We start from the raw sequence: 25,644 nt of genomic DNA, 5'->3' as shown, positions 1-25,644 counted from the left end.
ACGGCACTGACCACCGCTTCTGTCGCACTGCCCTGCTCTGCGGCTTCGATTGGTTATATACCGCTCGCATCTCTCTCTAGAAGCGTCTTGATCTTTCTATCCAGCTCTCGGTACTTCCGGTACCTTCTAGAAAGAGGCAGTGGCGTAGGGCTTGCGAATTCGTTACAATATATAGACCCTGTAATGGGGATATTGATCTATTTTTTGATAAATTGCATTATGCGTTGCAGGCCTGTTTCAATGTTGTAGATTATATTTTTCTGTGCGGAGATTTTAATATTGATTATTTCAGGCAGGATTGTAAAAATAAGAAATAAACTGATTTATTGCTCTGCTTCGGACTAGGGGTAACTTCAACGGTGGCTACTAGAGTATTCTCCAATATAAATGGGAACACTTCTGTTTCCAAAGTAGATTATGTCATCACCAATACCGAACTAAAAAATTATAAATCAACAGTATTCGAGGCGCATATTGGTGATCATAGAGCCATCTTTCTACATTTGAGTTCTGGCTTCCTAAAAAAACAAATACCAGAGTTCAGGTGGGTACGTAATATCAGTCAGAGTAACTTGTCCGATTTGGTGTCCTGTATTTCTGCTGAATGTTTTGATGAACTTTATTTGGAACCAGTGCCCTATTACCGCCTAGGCCAACATAGGCCATGGCCTAGGGGCGGCACAATTTTAGGGGCGGCAAATTTTTCGGTGAATAAAAAAAAATTCTTTAACTCCTCTACGAAAATGTAGAAATAGCCATCTTCGAAAATTTCGCCCATTTTTTCATTACCGATGTATAATTCTTTTGAATGGAAGATAGAAATATTGTTGCATTTTTCACACCCCTCGGTAATCTGAAAATCAAAGGAGCCGCCCTAAAACCGAACAGCAGTCGGCACTGTCGGCGGTTAAGCGCATCAAAGAGAACGTGGAAAACCTATCCTATCGTAAATTGTAATTGCTACTAATAAAACACGGATTACTGTCAGGGAAATCAGAGGACTGGCATAATATTTAAAATATGAATGCGGCACGTTTGATGAGTTGCCCTAGTAGGTATTATTTTCAATGGATGCAAGTAACTAGTTAAATTTTTTGCGTGAATTTCGGAATCGGCACTGGCAGCTCGTCAGTCCTATTTTTCCGTCCATGCAATACACTCAGAATCGAGAACTAACCACTATAGAGTTGTCGCCAGTCATTTTTAAACATTGCTAGTGCAATTTTTAGTATAAATAAATTTTGTGGGAACTTATCTTCAGATCTACTTGTTCATTCTTTTTTTCGCAATGTCAAGAAAACATGAAAGTGGTTGTGAATATAGAAAACGAGCAAAGGAAAGATCAGAAAAAAATGAGGAACTGGTGAAGAAGATTCCCAAGATTGACACCTTTTTACAAAAAGGTGATAAAAAACAAAAAGTGGACTCGACAGAGCTGAGTGAAATTCAACAAGAATTCGATCAACCTTCAACAAGTGGTAACAACACATCAAACAAAGCTGAAAGCATTATGGAGATTCCGGAACAAGTGGAATCTTGTGAAAATCCGAAAAAAGCTTTTCCAGAAATTAGCGGCAGTTCAGATAACTTCAGTGATGATCCAGCTCTGTGGGATGAAATAACAGAGGAGTTGAGGCAGAATTTTATCAATCGTGGAATTAAACAAAATATTGATTTATTAGATTTTGAAGCTTCAAGAAGGAATTACAATGATCGCGTTCGATATTGTTCGAAAGGATTGTTTAAAACCCGATTGAAAAATGCCGAGACTCACACTCGCGATTTCTTGATTTACTCTGCCAGCACAGGACGTCTCTACTGTCTGCCATGCCGTTTATTCAATGGAAAGGTCCATTTGCATCTACCGGATTCAATGATTGGAAAAATCCTATTACTATTGAACAGCACGAGAATTCACAGAATCACAAAAATTGTGTCCTAATTTTACTCCAAAGGCAAAAAGCAGCTGGCCAGGTAGATGCACTTCATGTTAAAGAATACAAGCGGGAAGTACAGTACTGGAGAGAAGTTTTAAAGAGAGTTGTTGCAGCGATCAAGGCATTGGCATCAAGAGGACTTTCATTCAGGGGTTCGACGGAAGTATTTGGTAGTCTACATAATGGCAATTATATGATGCTATTAGAATTTCTAGCTGAATTTGACCCTTTTCTTGCTGATCACATTGAAAAGCACGGAAATCAAGGCAGAGGGAACGTATCTTACTTGTCATCATCGATTTGTGAAGAAATTATTCAAATTATGGCTACAGAAGTTCTAAAATCAATTGATCAGGAAGTTACAGAAGCCAAATACTATTCAATAAGCGTAGACTCCACACCAGATATAACGCATACCGATCAACTGGCTTTTATTACTCGCTATAATAAAGAAGACGGAAAACCAGTGGAAAGATTTTTAGGTAAGATTGAGAAAAGTTGTATTTTTTTCTTAATGTTTTCTCATTTACCAATACTGAAATGATGTTACTTTCAAAAAATGTTTTTAAGTGTAGCTATTTTATCAATTCCAGTTTATTAGTAAGAGCGATTAATGATCGAAACGTTTGAAATAACAAATTCATTACATATTATAATAATTTTGACATAGAAATGAAAATTTGAATTGATTTATGCAATGTAATTGTTCTTGTCCACGACTATTCTATAATATGCACATATGAATTATAGCAGTGAATAACTTATCAGCATCGTGATAGACTGACTGACAGTAAGATCAACCACCAAGCTATCAGCGCGGTAAAAAAAAGGCTACTGATGGAATCGATGTCACGTGAAAATTTTGAACTTTATTTTGAGCTTGCAATTTTCAGTGCGAACGCAGAAAATGTTGTCATCGCTTTGGAAACTACTCTAATTTTTGAAAATGCAGATTAATTCGAATTTTACCCAGGAAATCGTGGATAAAATATAGTATTCTACTCACACATAATTACTGATATTTACTAGGGTGAATAATAGTTATCTTTATGAGCTCATTGAATAATTTGGTACTAACTTAGGTAATTTTACTCACAGGATTTATACCAAATCCGGGACACAAGGCTGAAGACCTTTATAACGCTGTTATTAAAATGATGGAGGAGCATAATTTCAATTTTGCGAATTGTAGAGGTCAATCCTATGACAATGCGGCAAATATGTCAGGAATATATAATGGACTGCAAGCAAAAATAAAAGAAATCTCTCCTTTGGCATATTGGATCCCATGCGCGGCTCATTCGCTGAACCTCGTCGGAGAACACGCTGCTGGATCGTGTAAGGCATCTCGGGATTTTTTCTCACTTCTTCAGGATATTTACGTTTTCTTCTCAATCTCGACTGCTCGCTGGGGGATACTAATGAAACATCTGACTGGCCCTTCAGTGAAACGATTATCTACAACTCGCTGGTCGGCGAGATATGAAGCTTGCAACAGCATGAACCAAAACTGGAAAGAAGTTGTCGCAGCTTTGAGTGAAATTGATGAGCGGGACAGGTCTAAGACTGGGAGTGGAGCAAAAGGATTGAAAATCAAGCTAACATCTCTGGAAACCGCAATAATGTTCGCTGTATGGAGTCCAATTTTGGAAAGATTTGATAAAGTGAGCGAAGCAATACAGAAAGTTGGCATTGGTATAGATGAAGTAGTTTTGAATTATGAGTCATTGGTTGATTATATCTTAGGATTAAGAGATCAATTTGATCGATTTGAGAAAAAGCGAAGATCAGTTCTGGATTTGAGAAATATCGAAGTGAAGAAAGAAGAGCCACAACAAGAACTGTTCCTGCTGATGAAACTCGAGTGGGACATACTGCTTTGAGTGGGAGGGAAAACTTCAGAGTAGGGGTTTATCTTGTTATAATTGACTATCTAACATTCTAACAAGAGAATTGAATCAATGTAAAAATTGCTACAAGGGTTTTGCTGCGAAATTCTCCTTTTTATTAAAACTGCAATCGATTAGTTCTGAAGAATTAGGAGTAGCGGTTACTAATCTCATCTCTAGTTTTCCTCAGGATTTAGATGAAAAACTCCACGATGAATGTTTGCACTTCAAATCCTACTTAGGACAGTTAGAACAACCTCCAAAAACTCTACACGAGATGAGTACCTTCATTAGAAGTGATAAAAGCTTAGTGCAAGTGTTTCCCTACATCGATATTACAATTAGAATGTTTTTATGCACTTTTGCAACGAACTGTTCAGCAGAGAGGTCGTTTTCAGCATTGAAGCGAATTTTATCCTATTTGCGATCTAGCATGTCTCAAGAGCGTTTGAATTCTCTGGCCGTTTTGTGCATTGAAGCTGAATTGTTGAAAAAATTAGACTTCGAAGCTGTGTTGCAACAATTTGCGGAAAAGAAGGCAAGAAGAAAACCATTATTAGTTTGATTATGAAAGCTGTAATTTTTTACTATGAAATATAACTCTGAAACATTAGATTGTTTTATTTCCAGATAGAAAATTGTCTTTATCAACTTCTGCGAAAATCACGTATTTAAAAAATTTGAATTTTTAAAATTATCTTTACTCATAGGGGCGGCAAATTGTTTTTGGCCTAGGGGCGGAAAAGAGTTTAATCCGGCCCTGTTTGGAACCCAACGTTGATCTGTGTTTTCAGGGATTCAGTAACATAATGCAGTATCACTTGGAGCAGTGTTGTCCTCTTGTGCGACAGTATTCAGGCAATAATAGGAAAAAGTGGGTTACCACTGAAATTAAAAGTAGCAAGCGGAATTTAAATAATTTATACTGGCTTTACAAGAATATAGGTTCGCCAGACACTCTTGAAATGTATAGAAGAGCGAAAAAACAACATAACAATCATATAATAAAAACCAAACTCAGTTTTCATTGTTCGATGATTGAAAAATCAGACAACAAAGCTAAAACCGTTTGGAGCTTGGTTGATACTTTAACAACAAGAGGCATAAAAAATAGGAATCCTATTTGTATTAATATCAATGGAATAACACATGACGATCCAATTGAGTTGGTTGATATATTCGGTCGTTATTTCTCTTCAGTAGCAAGATCTAAGTTAAATTCATGTTATGATGGTGATCTATCTGTTTCTTGCACTACATCACCATTATCATGCAACAATTTCTTTTTCTATCCCGTTTCTAAGGATGAAGTGTTGGAAACAATAAAAAGGTTGAAAAATAAAAAAAGCACTGGTGTTGATTGCATTTCGGTTCAAATTTTGAAATCAGTTGCTGACGTTGTTTGTGAACACTTTGCTCACTTAATAAACCTTTCCATCAGTACAGGTAAATTCCCTAAAATTTTGAAAAAATCAATAGTTGTTCCCATTTACAAAAAGGGTGACGTGAATGAGATAACCAATTACCGGCCTATATCTCTACTTAGTGTATTCTCCAAAGTTTTCGAGAAGATTGTCCTCACTAGAATAATGGATTATTTGGATAAATTTAAATTGCTCAATTCGGCTCAGCATGGTTTTCGTACTGGTCGGTCAACCCAGACAGCTGCACTTTCGTTTGTAGAATCTGTTTACGAGTGTCTGGATAACAACTCCTGTGCTTTCGACACACTTTCCTTCCAGTTCATTCTAGATAAATGTTATAGTTTAGGATTCAGGGGGATATTTTTGGAATGGCTTAGAAGTTTTCTCGACGAGAGAACCATGTCGGTTAGAGTGGATGATCGTTTTTCGGAAGAGTATGGTGTGGACCTTGGCGTACCCCAGGGCTCCGTGCTGGGACCGTTAATGTTTCTATTATTTATCAATGATTTGCCTCATCATTTAACGTGCATGTTGCTGACACTGTTTGCGGATGACACTTCGGTTGTTATTTCGGCCCGGAGCTGTGGGGAATTACAAGTAGCTTGTGAGACCCTTGTAAAACAATTTGTGAATTGGTGTCACTCGAATAGGTTGATGTTGAATGTAGATAAGACGGTGTGTGTTTACTTCGGCCTGAAAAATTTCGAGAGGGGTAATTTGAGAATTCGTTATATGGAGGACACCATTGTTCCAAGTGAATGTACCAAATTCCTGGGTGTCTATATAGACCGAAATCTAAGTTGGACTACCCATGTTGATTATCTCTGCAAAAAACTCAACACCACTTTTTTTGTTATACTAAGAGTTAAAAATGTACTACCTGTTGGTTCACTATTAGACATTTATTATAGCCTGGTTTATTGCCATTTAACGTACAATATTATTTTGTGGGGCAGCTGTGTGGATATCTCAAGAATCTTCATCGCACAGAAAAGAATAATAAGAAAAATATTTAATTTGAGTTCTCGAACAAGTTGTCGGCCAGTATTTAATGCAAATGGGTTATTGCCCTTACCTTGCATTTATATTTTGAAATGTCTTGTGTATGCAAAGAAAAATGAAAAAAACTGGACAAGACTATCCAGCAACCATGAATACAAGACCAGGAATTCACAGATTCTTTTAGTGCTTAAGCACCGAACTCACAAATTTGAATGCTCTCCACTTTATCAGAGCATTAAGTTATTCAATCATTTACCATCTTCTGTGAAATCACTGGACTTACGTAAATTCAAACTTGAAGTAAAGGAAATTTTGTTGAAGAAATGTTATTATTCAGTTGGGGAATATTGTATTGATATTTTGTCTTAGATTTAAGCTTCTATGTAAATATATATTTTTTTTTTCATGTTGACTTATCCTATATACCTTTTGTATGGTGTCTTAATGGATGAATAAACTTATTATGAAACATCATGTTCGAGAAAAGAAGTTGAAAATACTGTACTTTGCCAATTTTCAATCACTTAAATCTAATGGAATCATATTCTGGGGAAATAGCACACTACATAACAGAATATTCTTGACTCAAAAGCGGGCCATCAGAGCTATGTACCATAAGAAATATCGAGATACATGCAGAGGTGTTTTTAAAAATACAGGTATCCTAACATTCACAGCAATTTATGTCCTTCGATGCTCACTTTTCCTTCTCAGCAACCAGAAATTGTTTGAGCCATTCAAAAATCACAACACCTCTAGGAGAACATACGCATACATGTACCTTAGAAGACATTTATCTCTCACCCCCAAGGCAGCACAGAATATATGTGCATGAAGATCTACAACAACCTACCCAAGAACTTTCATGTTATTAGCAACATCAAAATATTCAAAAGAGAATTAATAAACTTCCTTCTAAACAGTGAACCATATAGCCTAGATGAACATTTCCAAAATTGCAGAGATATCTCATCAAGTTGAAATCTCTTTTTTTTAAGTTAAATTGCATTTGACCTGTCTTCTCTTCTTTGTTTATTACAATGACTGTAGAGGAATCAATAAATCATTATTATTATATCATAGTACAAGGATATATTTGATATTTCAACTTGGAACATAGAATATCCTATATTCTAAGTATTTCAATGCCAACACATCCGACCTAGTTCACATTTTGCGTATCAATTCCAAGCTTCGTGCAAAATTTCGTTTTAATATCATTGTCAGAAACATGTAAATTTCAAGCAGTATATCGCGACGAATGAATGAGAAATCAACGTACATTAATGAATGGTCGACCATTCAAAAGCTCCAGACTTCCCTTCAGTACTTTTCACATTTTGCCTCAATGCTATATGTTGAAGTTTGATTACAGAATACAAGGCATGTAAACTTTTCAAGTTAGGTATATCCAGATTTTAGTTAAATTATGTTATGTTGTGTTTATATGTATCAGAGATGAACAAATTTTTATTATTATTACCATCATTATAATACTGATGGAATGAATATTACAGTGTAAAGGATAATCACAAAAGAATTGTTATCAACCCTTATATATTTTTGGAAATAATATATTCAATTTCAACTATTATTGTAATCGATAATTTTTTTATTTTTTTATGTCTGATCAATAAAATATGTTATTTCATATATATATAACAAAAAAATTCTGTTGCTAGGTAGGAATAAATGCCCCATCTTCAATGTAAAAGAACACCAATTTGCCTAATTCTATTTCATTAAGTTGGCTTCCACAATTACATACATAGCATCAATTAAAACATTCTTCATTACATTTATAATCAAATATTTGATATAGTACATTGATTTTCTTGATAGTGTAATATTTACTACTCATTCATTTTTTAATGAATGAAGCAAAAAATAAGTATTTTATAGATTATGAGTGGAAGTGCAGTGATAGAAAAACAAATATTGGGGCAAAAATTTCCTTACACTTTTTATTGATAAGCGCTCAATTGAAACATACAATAACTCAAGTCATATCATTGATTTGAGTTTTAAGCTTTCAAAACACAATAGGTAAGAAATTTCAAGAAGCCAATAAAGCAATTGCTCAAAAATATAGTGCCTTTGTCATTGAATAATTTTCAAAGATGACTATAGATGAAAAGTGAAGATTCAATTAGCATCTTGCTTAATTATATCATTGTTCGAGTGATATGGCACATGAATTATTAAGAAAAATTTGGTATACACATTAATCCCAAGAGTCAAATTCAAGTTCACTTTATATTAATATTTGAAATGACTAACCAATTTTCACTTCCACTAGGAATATGGAAGTATCTCAAATTTCAGTGAAAAAATTGGGTCGCTCAACTCTGAGGTACTTGAAAAGTTGAGGCAAATTATAAGTAATACAAAAACCAATGAAAGAACATGTTAAATATTTGGTAGCTAGTTCAACAATTGTTTTATATTTGTTCTCTAAGGAATGTTCAGATTGTTTCAAATTTGCTTCATCTTGTCTCAAAAGAGCACACATGCAACTATAGAAAATATTCTCAGAGAAAGCCTTCAAAAGCCCAATGCATGTAAAGCCAAGAATACTTCTTAGAATAAGGCAGCCAAACATTATAGAAGATGGCCACATTATAGGATAAGGTGGATTAAGATCGGATGGTGTTAATTCTCCTGTTTGGTAATTTAACCATGATCCGGTGAGGATACCCACACAGACAGATAACACCATTGTCGTGTCACCCCTAGAATATAATATGAATGAGATAATGATACAAATAATAATTTAATTTTTGATAAATCAATTTTCAATATGATTGAAAATAAAATCATAAATATCAATTTCAAAGGTCAGTCGAATTGCATATGCTGATACGATTGTTAGAAAAGGGAGGGAATTGACGCAATGAATTTGGACACAAATAAAGGTCACTTCGAGTTCATATTTATTAAGAATAAAAATTATATTTTTTGAAATTAATCCAATGCGATCAATATCAGATTAAGGTAAGATTAAGATAATATGTACACGGTTTTTGATTTATCTCACATGAGATTCGTAAGTTTCATAGTTCTGGGCGTCTGGTACTACTTTGACAGAAAATATTTCTTTAAGAAATAGGGATAGATCAATGATTCTGACGCTTATTCAGTCAAGTAAATTGGAATATTATGGATTAGAAAAGAGTGCAGTGAAGCTAAAGGATAGTAACCTTAAGAATAGGAAACAGTAATGAGTGATAGTAGTACTGCAGTATTCTGTTATTTACATTTATAAGCAAATATTTCCAATTACGTTCAATACTTTGTTTACATTTTTGATTGGTAGCGTCCATCTCTATGAACTCATAAAAGAAGTTGACAGTATGGATCTTGGATTCGAAATGTTGGCAATGTAAGAATCAAATTCCCAGAGGCATATTTGTAAAATATGTAATAAACAATTTCAATTTCAAAATTTCAAAGATCCAAAATAAAAATTAAAAATGTATTCATTTTTTTTTTCATTTGCAATTGATACTTTGTTTACTTGTTAGTTATATCATAAGAGCAAAAATTGAAAAAACACGTTGCTCAGTAATATTCTAACTTTTTAATTTTTTCACTGGCAAAATTAAATGGTATTTGACAAGACTATTTCATGACAGCAAAATTACTTATTATCAAAGGTATTATAATTTTTGGTTACAACAGATATCAAGTTTTGCCGCGGGTAAAGTGCACTGGTGTGTGTACTGATTCGATTTTGTTTCAGACTTTTTGAGATATTTAACCTGTGGCTTTGGTGTTCTGCTAACAAGAGTTCTATAAGGTGGAGCTCTTCAGAATTGTTCGAATTGTTCGAATTCCGGCTATCTGTCTAGCGCCGTTTAAAAATGAAATAATTATTTGAGACACTGCAAACTTTCAATTACAAGTCAGTTCATATCGAATTTTTAATGGAATGAATGGAATATAATCACAGACGACTAGTTGCCTATTCAGAGTAAAGAAGATTGTCACCAGCATATGATATAAAGGCTGCGTTCATAAACTTACTCGAATATGCTCGTATTACTCAGAAGCGTTAATAAACTTACTATGCTCTGTGAGCGTTCATAAACATACTCAGAGGAAGCTCGGCATACCCTACTAATTCATAGGGTAAGCTTGTACTCTGACGTCATTATTGTTATTATTTCGTTTGATTTTAAATAATTATAATTTATGTTTAAAAGTTTAGCCTTAATAATGGATTACGCAGGGAGTAGGCAGGATAGGCGGTCGCCTGAGGCGGCAAAATTCAAGAGCGGCATTTCAAGCTTGATCAAAAATTATATGTGTAAAAGTTCAAAGTACCAAATGAGATTTAATTCAGTCAGCATCAACAGGAAGGAATACCGACAAATTTAATAAACATCAAAACTCATCAAATACCGCATTATACTCGTACACACTCATAACTATTCAGATGTGGCGTGATCTAGAAAAAACACATGCACTCTTCAGGATTGTCGGCGTTCGCTTTACGTTGCCGAATTTTATTGCCACTTGAGGTTTTGGATTATTTTTTTTCAATTCACTAATCAGAATGTTGATTCCTCAGAATAGAAAGCAAAATATAAGAGAACAATTCCATCTCATCACTTCCGAATGATCCTTCTTAAGAAATACATATAAGAGGCTTCATTATTTCATACCACATTCCATTATTTTATAATATTCTTCATTTTTTATATCAAATTATCTAGAGTTAGGCGTAAGCGCATTCGAAAAAATAATAAATTTTCAAACTTTTTCTAAAATCAAAACGAAGCTAGGAATCTGAAACTGCAGCAAAGAAAAAAAAACCAAATGTTCGAGCGTTATATAATATGTAGTTAAAACTCAGCAGAAAGATCTGAAAACTGAATTCAATTCATATATTTTATCATTTATTCATAAGAATTCAGTTTAGCACATTTATCGTTTATTGCATTCCACTTATCCTAAATCATCTATTGGATTAAAAATTGAATCCATAAAAAATAATTATACTTAAAATACATTTTTTCCTTACTAAAATACTTTTCATGAAAAAGTCTGGAGTTTTTTACACCTCCAACCTGAAAACCTGAATCTTTGAAAACAAATTCACTAAACCAACATCCACCCCAAACCCCCGCCCCCCTCTTTTGCTCAGTACAAAAAAATAATAATAATAGTATTTAATTTTTGCCGGGGCGGTAGAAACGCCCGAGCAGGGGCTGGACCCCGATTATCCAATATTAATTTTTAGTATTCTGCAGAGTAGGCTTCTGTTAGGGCGGCAAAATGGCCTAGGGCGGCAGTTTGGCTAGCGACGGCCCTGGGATTACGAAATTGATCCTACGTATAACATAAATTCATAAAATCTCGAATAACTCACGAATTATTGAATTTGGGAGCATAATCATGTTTGGACACTACCCTTATTTTTCACCGCAGAATCCAACGAAATCACATAAAAATAGGGTTCTAATTTGAAAATCGAAAGTTATGATCAAATTTTGTTCACAATTTTTGGAACAATATTTGAAACACCCTGTGATGATATTTCTCAAGTTCAAGATATGCACGATATTCCTACATCATTCTAGTTTGTGAAAGTGAATTGAGTATACGCATAGGATATTCACAGTAAAAATAATTCACGTAATTGTGACTAAGGAAATTCTCTCTTTTTTACGGTTTTTTCTTAATATTTTGAAAACCATAAGGACTAACGCAATAATTTTAGCAAAGAATAATTGAGAATGGAAATCTTAATAATATCTAAGACATAAAATGAAAAAAAAGAATTTCTTGAAATTTTTTTTTTCAATTCTTGTATAACCGTGAGTGCCGTAGCTTCGAAAATATTTTAGCTGAATAGGGCATCATGAACAATGTCATATTCCGAATTTTCATATTTCAAATCGGCCCCGTTTTCCAGAAACGTCTAATAGGCCGTCGAACTCGAAACACCCTGTATATATATTTTTTTTTGTTTTTTTTTTTTTTTTCACCTTATAGGGTTGGTATCTCCTAGTGCCGGGCAGAATTTGCCAAGGCATTTCAGATAGATGTATATATATATATATATACAGGGTGTTTCGAGTACGACTCGATATATATATATATATATATATATATATATATATATATATATATATATATATATATATATATATATATATATATTTTTTTTTTAATTCACACTAGCGTGGTTCAATTGTGATTATTCGAGCCGGAAGGCCAAGAATAATTTCTGTTGTCAATGGGGAAATATTATCTGTCGTATGATACCAACTGTCCCCAAGATCACCGCCTTCTGCATCCAAAGAGTAGTGTTGGGAGGTAGCTTCAATTCCTGGAGATGCTCTGTAGTTTTTCGATGAATCAATCCATTGCAGTTCATAGTCAGAGGTTTTATTTCCACTTTTTCCAGTTGCCACATACTTTTCATTTGCCGTGACAGTGCCTGTCACGGCATATATATATATATATATATATATATATATATATATATATATATATATATATATATATATATATATATATATAAGGGAATCGACCAAGTTTTACACCAAAAAAATACTCTGTTTTCTTTGCCGAGCTTTCGGATTTTATTCAATCCATCCTCAGGGCTTCTACAAGATATCAACAAAATTTATCAGTTACAATTAAAAAAAAAAAAATAAACATAAAACTGTCAGAATTGTACATACAGTCATCGATAAAACTTGATTAAAATGAAAAACAAAAACAATTGAAAACATACTCACTGAAATCGAGGTTAAGGTGTCAACAAATATAAACTAATCATTAAGTAATTCATAAATCTAACAAAAATAAAAATATTTCTGGAATCTCAAAGTGACAACTGGGCATCTTATGTCGATAAAGGTCAATATTTTAATGTGGAATATAGAATGAAATAAGATGGTGGTATTTGCACATGCGTTTAAATCATTCAATTTAGACAGAAGATAAAATTCAATGAGACAAGGCATCAAACAATGGGTGCAAGAGAGATGGTGGGTTTTGTTCACAAATTTTATTATTCATCAATAGGTCCATCATAGAAATTTTTCTCTCGGTTTGGGTATGTTAACAAATATGTGTAGATATTACTAAGATTTTGCGTGTCAGATTTACTGTTAACTGCTTCTTCTTCCTCATTGATATGGATCATCTCTAATATAATTCTCTTATTGTAATTCCGTTCTTTATCAATTATCTCTACATTGTCAAAAAGAAATTTATGATTTTGTTCTAATGAGTGCTTTGTTAGGGCACACCTTTTGTTCTTTTTATTTATGTCGCTCTTGTGAAGTGATATTCGATTTTTCAACAATTGAGATGTCTGACCTACATAACCACGCGAACAATCTTCACACTGTATTCTATAAATTACATTTGCATGCAACATAGTTGGAATGGTATCTTTCAGCCTACTATACAGTCTCTTAACAGTTTTGTAATTATATACTGCTATTTTCACATCTTCTCTACTCAAACATTTTTTTATTTTACAAGTTAAACCTTTAATATTAACAATACTACCAAACTTAATTTCAATTTCATTTGTGTCCGTAGATCTAAGTACCTGGGGAGGGCGGTCGTTGTCGTCTATATGGTTGACATTCGCTGACGAATAGAGTAGCTTGGAAATCATTTTTCTTGGGTACCCATTTTCAACAAAAATATTAAAAAGTTTGTCAATGGAGCGTTTCAAAAATCTGGGATGGCATATTTTGTTCACCCTATTTTTCATTTCTTTAATACAATTTATTTTTATTTGTACAGGGTGGTCAGATTTGAAATGTATCAATTTATCTGAAGCAGTTTGCTTTCTATGCCAGTCAAGATGTACAGTATTATCAATTCTGTAGAGTCTCGTATCTAAAAAACTAACAGAATTATTTTCGTCCTCAAACTCTATTGTAAACTGTATATGCGGATTGTAACTATTGAACTGTTCCAATATAATTTCAACGTCTTGTTTGTGCAAGGCTACAATAAGATCATCAACAAATTTTTTGATGAAGGCGATTTTGTGTCTCAACTTTGGAACACACATATCTAATGCATGATCCATGACATACTGAGCCAATATTGGGCTGATTTTCGAGCCCATGGCGCATCCAAATATTTGAATATAAAACTGATTGTCAAATGAGAAATAATTGTTCCGAAGTATGAACCTAATAATTTCAAAAAATAGATCTTCAGGAATGTCACAGTTTCTAGAAATACTACCCCATCTCTGATTAAGGACATCTACTACAACTTCCTCACAGAGGTTGCCGAACAGGTTGACAACATCTAAAGAAATGAGGACATAATCCTCCTCTAACCTGAAATTATTGACAAATGTAGCAAATTCGAATGTATCTTTTATAAAGTACTCATTTTCTCTATCATAAGTTTGGGTTAACACTTCTGTCATAAACATAGATATATTGCTGGTTGGACTGTTTATACTTGACACTATAGGACGCAAAGGACAATCACGTTTGTGCAATTTGGGATTGCCATAGATTTTAGGACAAACTGAATTATAGGATTTCAGAGCTTTTGCCCTTTCTGCACTCAGAATATTTAGGTCTTGTAACTTTTTGATATAATTATTACTTTTAGTTTGCAATGTTAAGGTTGGATCTTTTTGGAGTGTTCGAAAACTCTCTGAATTTACTATTTCATACATTTTTTGTTTGTAAGTTTCGCGTTCTATTATCACTGTTACGGAACCCTTATCGCTGTTGATAGAGTTGATAGAGTTGATATACCAAATAATGTTAAAACACTTCTCTCATTGGGTTCAAAATTCAGCCTACAAATTTCAACTAAGGACATTCCTGTGAATAAGTTGATTGCTGATGTTGAAGACATCCTTCAAAAAACTCAGAATACTAACCGCGATCTTTTGAGATCTAAAATAGCCAGTATTATAACGAATCACATTCATAATAATAAGGGTGCAAAAACATATACTGATAGAATTTATAACGAGACAAGATCTTTTTTAAAAAACAATGAAAATTTGTTAGTCCTCAACAGCGATAAGGGTTCCGTAACAGTGATAATAGAACGCGAAACTTACAAACAAAAAATGTATGAAATAGTAAATTCAGAGAGTTTTCGAACACTCCAAAAAGATCCAACCTTAACATTGCAAACTAAAAGTAATAATTATATCAAAAAGTTACAAGACCTAAATATTCTGAGTGCAGAAAGGGCAAAAGCTCTGAAATCCTATAATTCAGTTTGTCCTAAAATCTATGGCAATCCCAAATTGCACAAACGTGATTGTCCTTTGCGTCCTATAGTGTCAAGTATAAACAGTCCAACCAGCAATATATCTATGTTTATGACAGAAGTGTTAACCCAAACTTATGATAGAGAAAATGAGTACTTTATAAAAGATACATTCGAATTTGCTACATTTGTCAATAATTTCAGGTTAGAGGAGGATTATGTCCTCATTTCTTTAGATGTTGTCAACCTGTTCGGCAACCTCTGTGAGGAAGTTGTAGTAGATGTCCTTAATCAGAGATGGGGTAGTATTTCTAGAAACTGTGACATTCCTGAAGATCTATTTTTTGAAATTATTAGGTTCATACTTCGGAACAATTATTTCTCATTTGACAATCAGTTTTATATTCAAATATTTGGATGCGCCATGGGCTCGAAAATCAGCCCAATATTGGCTCAGTATGTCATGGATCATGCATTAGATATGTGTGTTCCAAAGTTGAGACACAAAATCGCCTTCATCAAAAAATTTGTTGATGATCTTATTGTAGCCTTGCACAAACAAGACGTTGAAATTATATTGGAACAGTTCAATAGTTACAATCCGCATATACAGTTTACAATAGAGTTTGAGGACGAAAATAATTCTGTTAGTTTTTTAGATACGAGACTCTACAGAATTGATAATACTGTACATCTTGACTGGCATAGAAAGCAAACTGCTTCAGATAAATTAATACATTTCAAATCTGACCACCCTGTACAAATAAAAATAAATTGTATTAAAGAAATGAAAAATAGGGTGAACAAAATATGCCATCCCAGATTTTTGAAACGCTCCATTGACAAACTTTTTAATATTTTTGTTGAAAATGGGTACCCAAGAAAAATGATTTCCAAGCTACTCTATTCGTCAGCGAATGTCAACCATATAGACGACAACGACCGCCCTCCCCAGGTACTTAGATCTACAGACACAAATGAAATTGAAATTAAGTTTGGTAGTATTGTTAATATTAAAGGTTTAACTTGTAAAATAAAAAAAATGTTTGAGTAGAGAAGATGTGAAAATAGCAGTATAAAATTACAAAACTGTTAAGAGACTGTATAGTAGGCTGAAAGATACCATTCCAACTATGTTGCATGCAAATGTAATTTATAGAATACAGTGTGAAGATTGTTCGCGTGGTTATGTAGGTCAGACATCTCAATTGTTGAAAAATCGAATATCACTTCACAAGAGCGACATAAATAAAAAGAACAAAAGGTGTGCCCTAACAAAGCACTCATTAGAACAAAATCATAAATTTCTTTTTGACAATGTAGAGATAATTGATAAAGAACGGAATTACAATAAGAGAATTATATTAGAGATGATCCATATCAATGAGGAAGAAGAAGCAGTTAACAGTAAATCTGACACGCAAAATCTTAGTAATATCTACACATATTTGTTAACATACCCAAACCGAGAGAAAAATTTCTATGATGGACCTATTGATGAATAATAAAATTTGTGAACAAAACCCACCATCTCTCTTGCACCCATTGTTTGATGCCTTGTCTCATTGAATTTTATCTTCTGTCTAAATTGAATGATTTAAACGCATGTGCAAATACCACCATCTTATTTCATTCTATATTCCACATTAAAATATTGACCTTTATCGACATAAGATGCCCAGTTGTCACTTTGAGATTCCTGAAATATTTTTATTTTTGTTAGATTTATGAATTACTTAAAGATTAGTTTATATTTGTTGACACCTTAACCTCGATTTCAGTGAGTATGTTTTCAATTGTTTTTGTTTTTCATTTTAATCAAGTTTTATCGATGACTGTATGTACAATTGTGACAGTTTTATGTTTATTTTTTTTTTTTTTATTGTAACTGATAAATTTTGTTGATATCTTGTAGAAGCCCTGAGGATGGATTGAATAAAATCCGAAAGCTCGGCAAAGAAAACAGAGTATTTTTTTGGTGTAAAACTTGGTCGATTCCCTTAGAAATCATTCTGTATATATATATATATATATATATATATATATATATATATATATATATATATATATATATATATATATATATATATTTATCCTGCTATCTCCAGAGCGTCCATACATTGACAATTTACCGCCTACCAAGCGTCCGGTGCCTACCAAGCGTCCATATATGGACGCTTGGAAGTCTGCTTATGTTAAACCATTCCTAGTAGTACTACGATCTCGTACACAAAAATTTTTGGGGACGCTCAATATTCAACTAGTATATTATGGTTCAGCGTGTCCGCCGCTTGGGGCGCTCACTACAACTTCTGTATATTCCTCCACAGTATATACTGCTTTCACCTTACCGATTTCTGGGCGTCCTCGATGTCGAGGCAAACTGGCAACGCTGGTTACTCGTGATTATTCATAATATTTCCCAAGTAGAGCGTTACCCCTGTTTTGATTGTTATGAATCATCACTTTTCTCGATAGCGGCGATTTTGTTCAATTCAGGGATAGTTCGCGCTTCCATAAAGACATCTGTTCGGATGAAATATTGATTTAGTGAATGTGCTCAATCTGTATATAGTTTCTGGAATCCAGATCTCTATCAGTTGTAATAATATTATATTTGAATTTAGGCTGGTCAATATAGTAAACAATTCTAGAAAAGCACTGACGTGAAGTCAAGAACTTTCGCGCGCATGTTAATATTCGTGTGGGATTGTTCTGAAGAAGCGGTCATCATGCAACTCTGCACAAAATTCTGTACTAGCAATTTTCAACTAGTAACTAAGTTTTTTCATGATAGGATTTTGAGTTTGAATCTTTAAAGGCTCCTCCTCAATATCTCAGAAACTACTCATGTGATCGAATTTAAACTTGTACTTACTTGTAGAATACTGGCGCCCAAAATTTTGTTGAGGTCGTATTGTTACTGAAATCTTAAAAGAATATTTTTCGAAAATATTTTTAATAATTTTTTTTCATCAGAAGCTACCAATCAGATTTCAGTGCATTTTGCACACGCATTATTGTCAATATTTCACAATAGTGTACAAAATTTCAGTTTGTTCCGTTTTCAACTATCGGAGATATTGAGAAAAAAATTGTCAAAGGTCGCGTTTTTCTTAGGTTTCGTTCTTATTTCCAGAATAAGTCAAGAAATACTGATTCGATAATATCCAAAATGCGCAATTAGTAGAATACCGACGCACTTGCTCTTGCAACGATTTGTTAGAATCTTAATGTTTGTAAATTCAGAAAAAAACTATTTTCCTGACTTTTGTATCTGTACATCATATTTCGATGAAAATCTGCATGGACCTAAAAGTTAATATTCAACAACAGTGGTGCAAATTTAAGTTAGATCTGATTTCAGTTTTAATAGAAAGTGGGAAAAAATCATGTTTTTTTCTCGGTATTGTTTGTTATTTACGGAATAATTCAGATCCAATCATGACAACATGTTCATTAATTGCAGAATACGAACGCACAATGGCCTACAAAATTAAGTTGGTATCGTTTTCTCAGTATATAAAAAAAAATATATAAAAGAACTGACGTGAAGTCAGGAGCTTTTGAGCGCATGTTAGAATGTTAGAATCTGAAGAATGGCAATTTTTTATTCAACAAAAATATGGAAAAATTTCTGAAAATATTTTTTTAAGAAGTCACTAACCAAACGATACCAACAAAATTTAGCGAGCAAACTGCGCGTTGATATTCTGAATCTAACCTCCTAATTTAATCATCATCGGGTATGAAATTTTCTAAAATGATTTGATTTTGACTTTACTAAATAATAAGATCAATACAATATTTTGCAAGTGGATATTCTTCAACCAATTGTCCAGTTCGGTTACAACAGGATCAATATTTTTGGGTAATCTCGGAGATAACAACGAAACCGAGGAACAAATTCTAGAAAAGCACTGACGTGAAATTATCGCTTGCGAACAAAAGATTAACTCTTCTTGCATTTTTTGCGCGCATGTTCAAGGGGAACAGCGTGCTATCATTTCGTCACAATGTCAGTCTTTTCGAATTTCCTCGCGAAAATGGTTCTAAACCACTAAGTTCGACTCACTGATGAAGAATCCGTTGTCAAAATCGATTCTGTCCGGCCGACCGTCCGTAGGCACGATTACGGAAAAACGCAGGTAGAAATCAATCTGAAATTTTTTAGAGAAGGTTCCGAGTCAAAATGCCGCGGCTATGTTCGATATCCAGCCAAATCGGTCGAGCGGTTTCGGAGTTATAGTCATTTGAATTTTTGAGGTTATGTGATTAATATCGCATGAATTAATGGTGCGATCGCCTTCGAACTTGGTACATTAATGGAGAGTACTGACGCGCAACTTTTCTGATTTTTTTCAATGAGATTGAATTCTTGGAAATTTAAAAAAAATATATTTGGAAAATTTTTGCAATTTGTTTTGAAAAAATTTTTTTTTCGAAAAGTACTCATCAGATTTCTGATTTATTTTTGCACGTGTTTTGACGTCGACATTTTTCAAGAGTAAACATAATTTCAATTTTACTCGATTTCAATGTTGGGAGATATTGCGAAAAGAATATGTCAAATTTCGTTATTTTTTATTTTTTTCGTTTTATTTTTTATTTCTGGAATAACTCAAGAGATGTTAATCTGATCATAATGAAACTTGAATGTCAAATGTGAGTGCATAAGCTAGTAGTTGATATAATACCGTTTCTAGACCAGAAAGTGAGCTGTAGTTCCCGCCGTTTACCCGCGCTTGATTGAAATTCTTCACGATACCATTCAGATGGAATTTTTCTAGGTGCTGTTGGAAAAAAAAAATTTGGAAAGCACTGACGTGAAGTCTTCCGCTTTTGCGCGCATGTTCACTTGGTGGTCTGCTTTGAACATGCGCGCAAAAGCTGATGACTTCACGTCAATGATTTTCCAATTTTCTTTTAATTTACTATTGATACGATACCGACAAAATTTCGCGACCAAATGCGTGTAAGTGATTCGCATTTAACCATTAAGTGTTATCGTGATCGGATTCATATTTGTTGAGTTATTTCAGAAATAATAACCGTACCAAGGAAAAATATCACAATATTTTACATATTTTTTTCCCTATATCTCCGAAACTTGAAAACTTGAAAAATGCTGAAATTTCAGCATCAAAACATGTGCTAGAACTCATTGGAATCTGATAATTTTTTTTTAATTAACTATCGATACTATCTCGAAAAAATTCGGCCCGAAGTTGCACGTTGGTACCCACCAAGTTTGAGTGCGATTGCATTATAATTCCCTGAGATATTGGCTTTAACTCAAAAATTCAAATGACCATAACTTCTAAACCTCTCGAGCGATTCGGCCCATCAACAAACCTGGCCGAACGAAATTTCATGTCGATACCTCTTTTCGTTTTCAAGTTATCGTGGAAACGAGACCATTTTCGCTCGAAAATTCGAAAATTATAGACAGTGGGGCAAACGATAGCACGCTGTTCCGCTAGAATATGCGCGCAAAAACGAATTTCATTGGAATCTGAAGAAAAGGAAATGTTTTTCAACAAAAATAAGGAACATTTTAGAAACCTTTTTTTTCAAGAACCAAATGGTGCCAACAAAATTTTGTGAGAAATTGCGTTCGTACAAAATTTTGTGAGGATCTTGATATTATATTCTTCAGTGGTTCAATGATTTGTGTCAGTAAATGTCGATGTTAGGATGATACTAACTGACCCGCCCCCTTTTGGCACGGAGACATAAAGAATCGAGGAATTACGTCTAATTTTCCATCTCTTCTTTCAATTTGATATGATAGTTCAATGAAACCTCATCGAATTATTTCATTCCGATTATATATCAGTTTTTCAAAATTTCAAGAAAAAAAAAACTCATACATATGCACTACCAAACATAGGTTGTGAAATATTCAAAGAGTTATACAAAAAAAACAAAACCAGGAGCTTCTAAGCCATTTCCTCACGAGGTTCTGTAAAATGATTAACGCCGTAATTTTTTAACCAAGTAGCAGATTTCAATCCGGACAAATCGAAATTACAATTTCGAATGGATATATCTACGGAATCAAGTAATCTCAAATCCTGCTCTACAAATATCGAGTCTCTAAGTCTTTTCTTTCAGAAGTTATTGTATTTACGGTCGACCTATCGGAAACTGATAGTTATTGCAATAACTTACGAAAGAAACATTTTAGAATCTCGAAAGATGAATTCGTAAGAGGGCGAACTCCATCCAATGATACCGCAGATATACAAAAATCAGAAATTCTAGAAGAGCACTGACGTAAATCAAGGAGCTGATTTCAGGTTGAGTTATATAAAATTCAAATAGTCGAATCAATTCGACAGTTAGTTTCTGTTCGGAGGTTGAAGAACGTTGACATTATGACTATATGTTTATACCCTGTAGCTTACAGAATAAACCATTTTATTATTATTATTCTCACTCAAATTCAGGAAGCCATGATTCCTGCAAACGATTTAGTGATTTGTCTCGCTGTTTTGTGATCACGTTCTGTTTGGCATTAAAGATTTGCTAAATGACAAATAGAAATCTCAGAATTATACGAAATACGGAGAGACGAAAAAGAATCAGGAAATAATAAATGCATACATAAATTCTTTTCTTTTCGATATGTACCATCGTATATTGGCAACGGATCATGTTTAAAGAGTATTCTGAAATATATTTTAAAATTTTTCCACCGACGTCCACATACTTCTCTTAATTCACGGATTGAAAAAAAACTACACGTTTCTCTTTTCCGCCCTATGTTGGACAGCAATCGGAATTTTTATCATGCATCTTTGTATCCACATAGTTGCATTTCTCTGTTCTTGTCTAAGTATCTGGAATGAACCCTTAAAATACAAACAACACACGGTCCAAAAGTTTTTATTTATGACCTTCTGTGGTTTGAGAACTCATCAAATCAGAGGTTTCAATTTTCTTTTTACTTGAAATACCTCTAAAGATGAGATTTCATAGAACTCATTTTACAGATGCCCGCCATATAGACACAAAATTTCAACACCATGTGACAAACAGGTTCTGAAATATCTAAGTTTTGAAAATTCGTTTCATATTATATTCCAATCCAATCCCCATTTATTAATATCAAGGCTAAGCCTAGCGAGGTCAACGCTTGAAGCAAAAGTTTCAAACGCCGAACTCGGTCGAGATTCATTTATTGCGAGTGCAGCTGTTGTGATTTTTTTCTACGATTAATGACGCATGAATGATCGTAAATCAGTCGGCAGAGTCTGTTCTTGTTTGTTTCTAGAGAAGCCTCGGTCTTGCCGACAGTGCCCTAACTGGCAACATAGCCTGGACGCCTAGTAATCGGCAAGGTGAAAGTTTTGTTGTATATTTTGGACGCTCTAGGAGGGTTTCTTGAAATGACGCTCGGAAATCGTTAGAATGAGAGTTGATAAAATAGATATTGACCAAAGTAAGTTTGCGGACATCTAACGACCTCTTCTGTTCAGTGATGAAAAGTATATATTCGATAAGTTAGGGATTGTGCGAGAAATTCGCCACGGACGCTCAGAGACTGTTTTTCGAATGGACGCTTTGAAGATAGCGGGATGTATATATATATATATATATATATATATATATATATAAACAATGGTTTAAGGGGTGTTGGAAAACTTCAATTGTTACTAACTTCTTTATTTCATCAGTCGACGTTTCGATCCTTGGTTGGGATCTTCTTCAGGACTTCTATAAAACAAACAACATACAAATATAACAAACATTGCAGAAAGGACAACATGTTAAAACGCACCGAAATGCGAAGAGTTACCAGATCTTAAGTTGCACTGAATCTTATACAGATTTGGAGGAAAAATTATTAATAAACTTGAACACAAAATAGTCTCTAATACAATAACGTCTCTTTTTTATATCACACACTTCCTTATTCTCTTGAAAACTTCTCTCAAGGCATCTCAAAGGGGATATCTGTTAGGAACAGATATCCCCTTTGAGATGCCTTTTATTAAAAAATATGTAGATGACATCATTTGTGCAGTTCCCAGTGATAAGACATCTTACACTCTTGAAAGGTTCAACAGACAGAGTGAGTCTATAAAATTTACCATAGAATTAGAAAATAACAATAGTGTGCCTTTCCTAGATACCCTAGTCATTAGAAGACCTGACAATACACTGATTCTTGATTGGTATAGAAAGCCCTCTAGCTCAGGTAGATACTTGCATTATTTTTCCAACCACCCTCAGAGACAGAAAATCAATATGGTTACAGGATTGAAGAATCGTATACAAAGAATATCACACCCCACTCTGAAGGAGAAGAATATGAAACTATTATATCAGTTGATGCTTGAGAATGGTTACCCCAAGAACCTTTTAAAGAAATTGATACACAGTTCATCGAATTCTGGACAGCCACAGAATAATGACGAAATCGCATCCACCAATTTAGATCAGAGAATTATATTTACTTCCATTCCACTGATTAATGTAATGACAAAATCCTTAATAAACTTATTAAAAACTGATAACATCAAAGTGATACCTAGAACTGAATTCAAATTAAAGAGACTTTATAGTAATTTGAAAGATAGGATTGAAACTGATAAGAAAAGCTGTGTTGTATACAGAATACCCTGTCAAAATTGTGATGAGGTGTATATCGGACAAACATCCCAACAACTTAAAAGAAGAATAACTCAACATATCAGCGACATTAAGAATCCTAGAAAAATATGTGCACTGGCAGAACATGTAAGATCAGTTGACCATCGAATGGACTATGATTCGGTGACAGTCTTGGAGTGCGAGGAGAATATGAGAAAAAGATGTTTCCTGGAGATGATTCACATTAAGCGACATGAAAATTCCATGAACTACAGAAAGGATATAGAGAACATTAGCAACATTTATTCATATCTGATACATTCAAACCAACTTAGTGAGAGTGAGTTGTTGATCTCAAGTTCTATGTTCTCCAATGTCAGTTGAAGATCTATGATGTTCTATGAACCCGACCTAACCCCTTACGTTTTTTACGCAGTTGTCAGATGGATGAAGAAAGAATTTCAAAAATAAGTTTTCAAGAGAATAAGGAAGTGTGTGATATAAAAAAGAGACGTTATTGTATTAGAGACTATTTTGTGTTCAAGTTTATTAATAATTTTTCCTCCAAATCTGTATAAGATTCAGTGCAACTTAAGATCTGGTAACTCTTCGCATTTCGGTGCGTTTTAACATGTTGTCCTTTCTGCAATGTTTGTTATATTTGTATGTTGTTTGTTTTATAGAAGTCCTGAAGAAGATCCCAACCAAGGATCGAAACGTCGACTGATGAAATAAAGAAGTTAGTAACAATTGAAGTTTTCCAACACCCCTTAAACCATTGTTTATTAATTACTTTAGGAAATTATCACATTTTGTATATATATATATATATATATATATATATATATATATATATATATATATATATATATATATATATATTTTCACCGATTACCGGGTAATTATGCAGCTGCCGGACTTAGTGGTCAAGGCAGTCACAACGCTATTGACCTTGCAAACACTTCCTGACGATACGGACGGTGTTCAAAAGTACTTGCTTCTGTGCCAGTGAAATTATGGTCTGATCCAGGCCCAGCTCTCGCGTATTTTCGATAAGGCGCTTTTCCACCAAACCATTAGTCGATATGATCAGTGGCAAAATACTGATGCCCTTCAAGTTATGTAAAGCGCGAAGCTGAAATGCTAGATCGTTGTACTTGCTGATCTTTTCCGAGTATGCTCTGGGAATATTGTCGTCCGCCGGGATAGTCACGTTGTAGCGTGCTACATTTCAAATTTTATATATTCAACTGAGTCAGACAGTTGATGGAAATCTGGGCGTACGCCAATGCGTATCTTCGTGCATATGTACTCGATACTTCGAAATTATGATATCATTTTCTTTTCTAGTTTCTTCGAACGTACATATATCGATAATTATCGCTGCAAAATAGTTATAATTGTTTTTCTCTAGTTCATTCATAAAACCCTGAAAAAAGGGGTAAGTTGTATATTTTTCTTATCGTCATTATTTGATTGTTGTATACGTAATATATATGAAAATTTTTGATATTCAGATTTAATTTGATAAAGGAATGCATCCGCCATTTTAACATTTCATCA

General features: G+C 33.8%; 2 protein-coding genes across 3 annotated transcripts in view; one reads left to right on the top strand and one right to left on the bottom strand.

The window, feature by feature from the left end:
- The window catches only part of LOC123679601 (sphingosine-1-phosphate phosphatase 1-like), a 52,988-nt gene that overhangs the window by 7,343 nt on the left and 20,001 nt on the right, over positions 1 to 25,644 (bottom strand). The window contains exon 4 of one of the 2 annotated variants that reach the window (XM_045616969.1): positions 7,955 to 8,984. The exons of the other annotated variant lie outside the window; for it this stretch is intronic. Coding sequence (XP_045472925.1) covers positions 8,567 to 8,984 — 418 coding nt within the window. The 3' untranslated portion in view covers positions 7,955 to 8,566. Of the gene's footprint in view, positions 1 to 7,954; positions 8,985 to 25,644 lie in introns of those variants that run through there. 2 annotated transcript variants of the gene reach the window in all.
- Positions 2,252 to 4,439, top strand: LOC123679602. Its single transcript, XM_045616971.1, has 2 exons — positions 2,252 to 2,419; positions 3,036 to 4,439. The coding sequence occupies exons 1-2, from the start codon at positions 2,260 to 2,262 to the stop codon at positions 3,818 to 3,820; spliced, it is 945 nt and encodes a 314-aa protein (XP_045472927.1). The 5' UTR covers positions 2,252 to 2,259; the 3' UTR covers positions 3,821 to 4,439.

Source organism: Harmonia axyridis, chromosome 5 (genome assembly GCF_914767665.1).
Source record: "Harmonia axyridis chromosome 5, icHarAxyr1.1, whole genome shotgun sequence".
Lineage (NCBI taxonomy): Eukaryota > Metazoa > Arthropoda > Insecta > Coleoptera > Coccinellidae > Harmonia > Harmonia axyridis.
This window is presented reverse-complemented; position numbering and strand designations above follow the sequence as displayed.

Coding starts and splice junctions, on each gene's coding strand:
- LOC123679602 (XM_045616971.1), top strand. CDS start 2,260: ATGGCTACAGAAGTTCTAAAATCAATTGATCAGGAAGTTACAGAAGCC. Junction 2,420..3,035: donor ACCAGTGGAAAGATTTTTAG/GTAAGATTGAGA, acceptor TTTTACTCACAG/GATTTATACCAAATCCGGGA.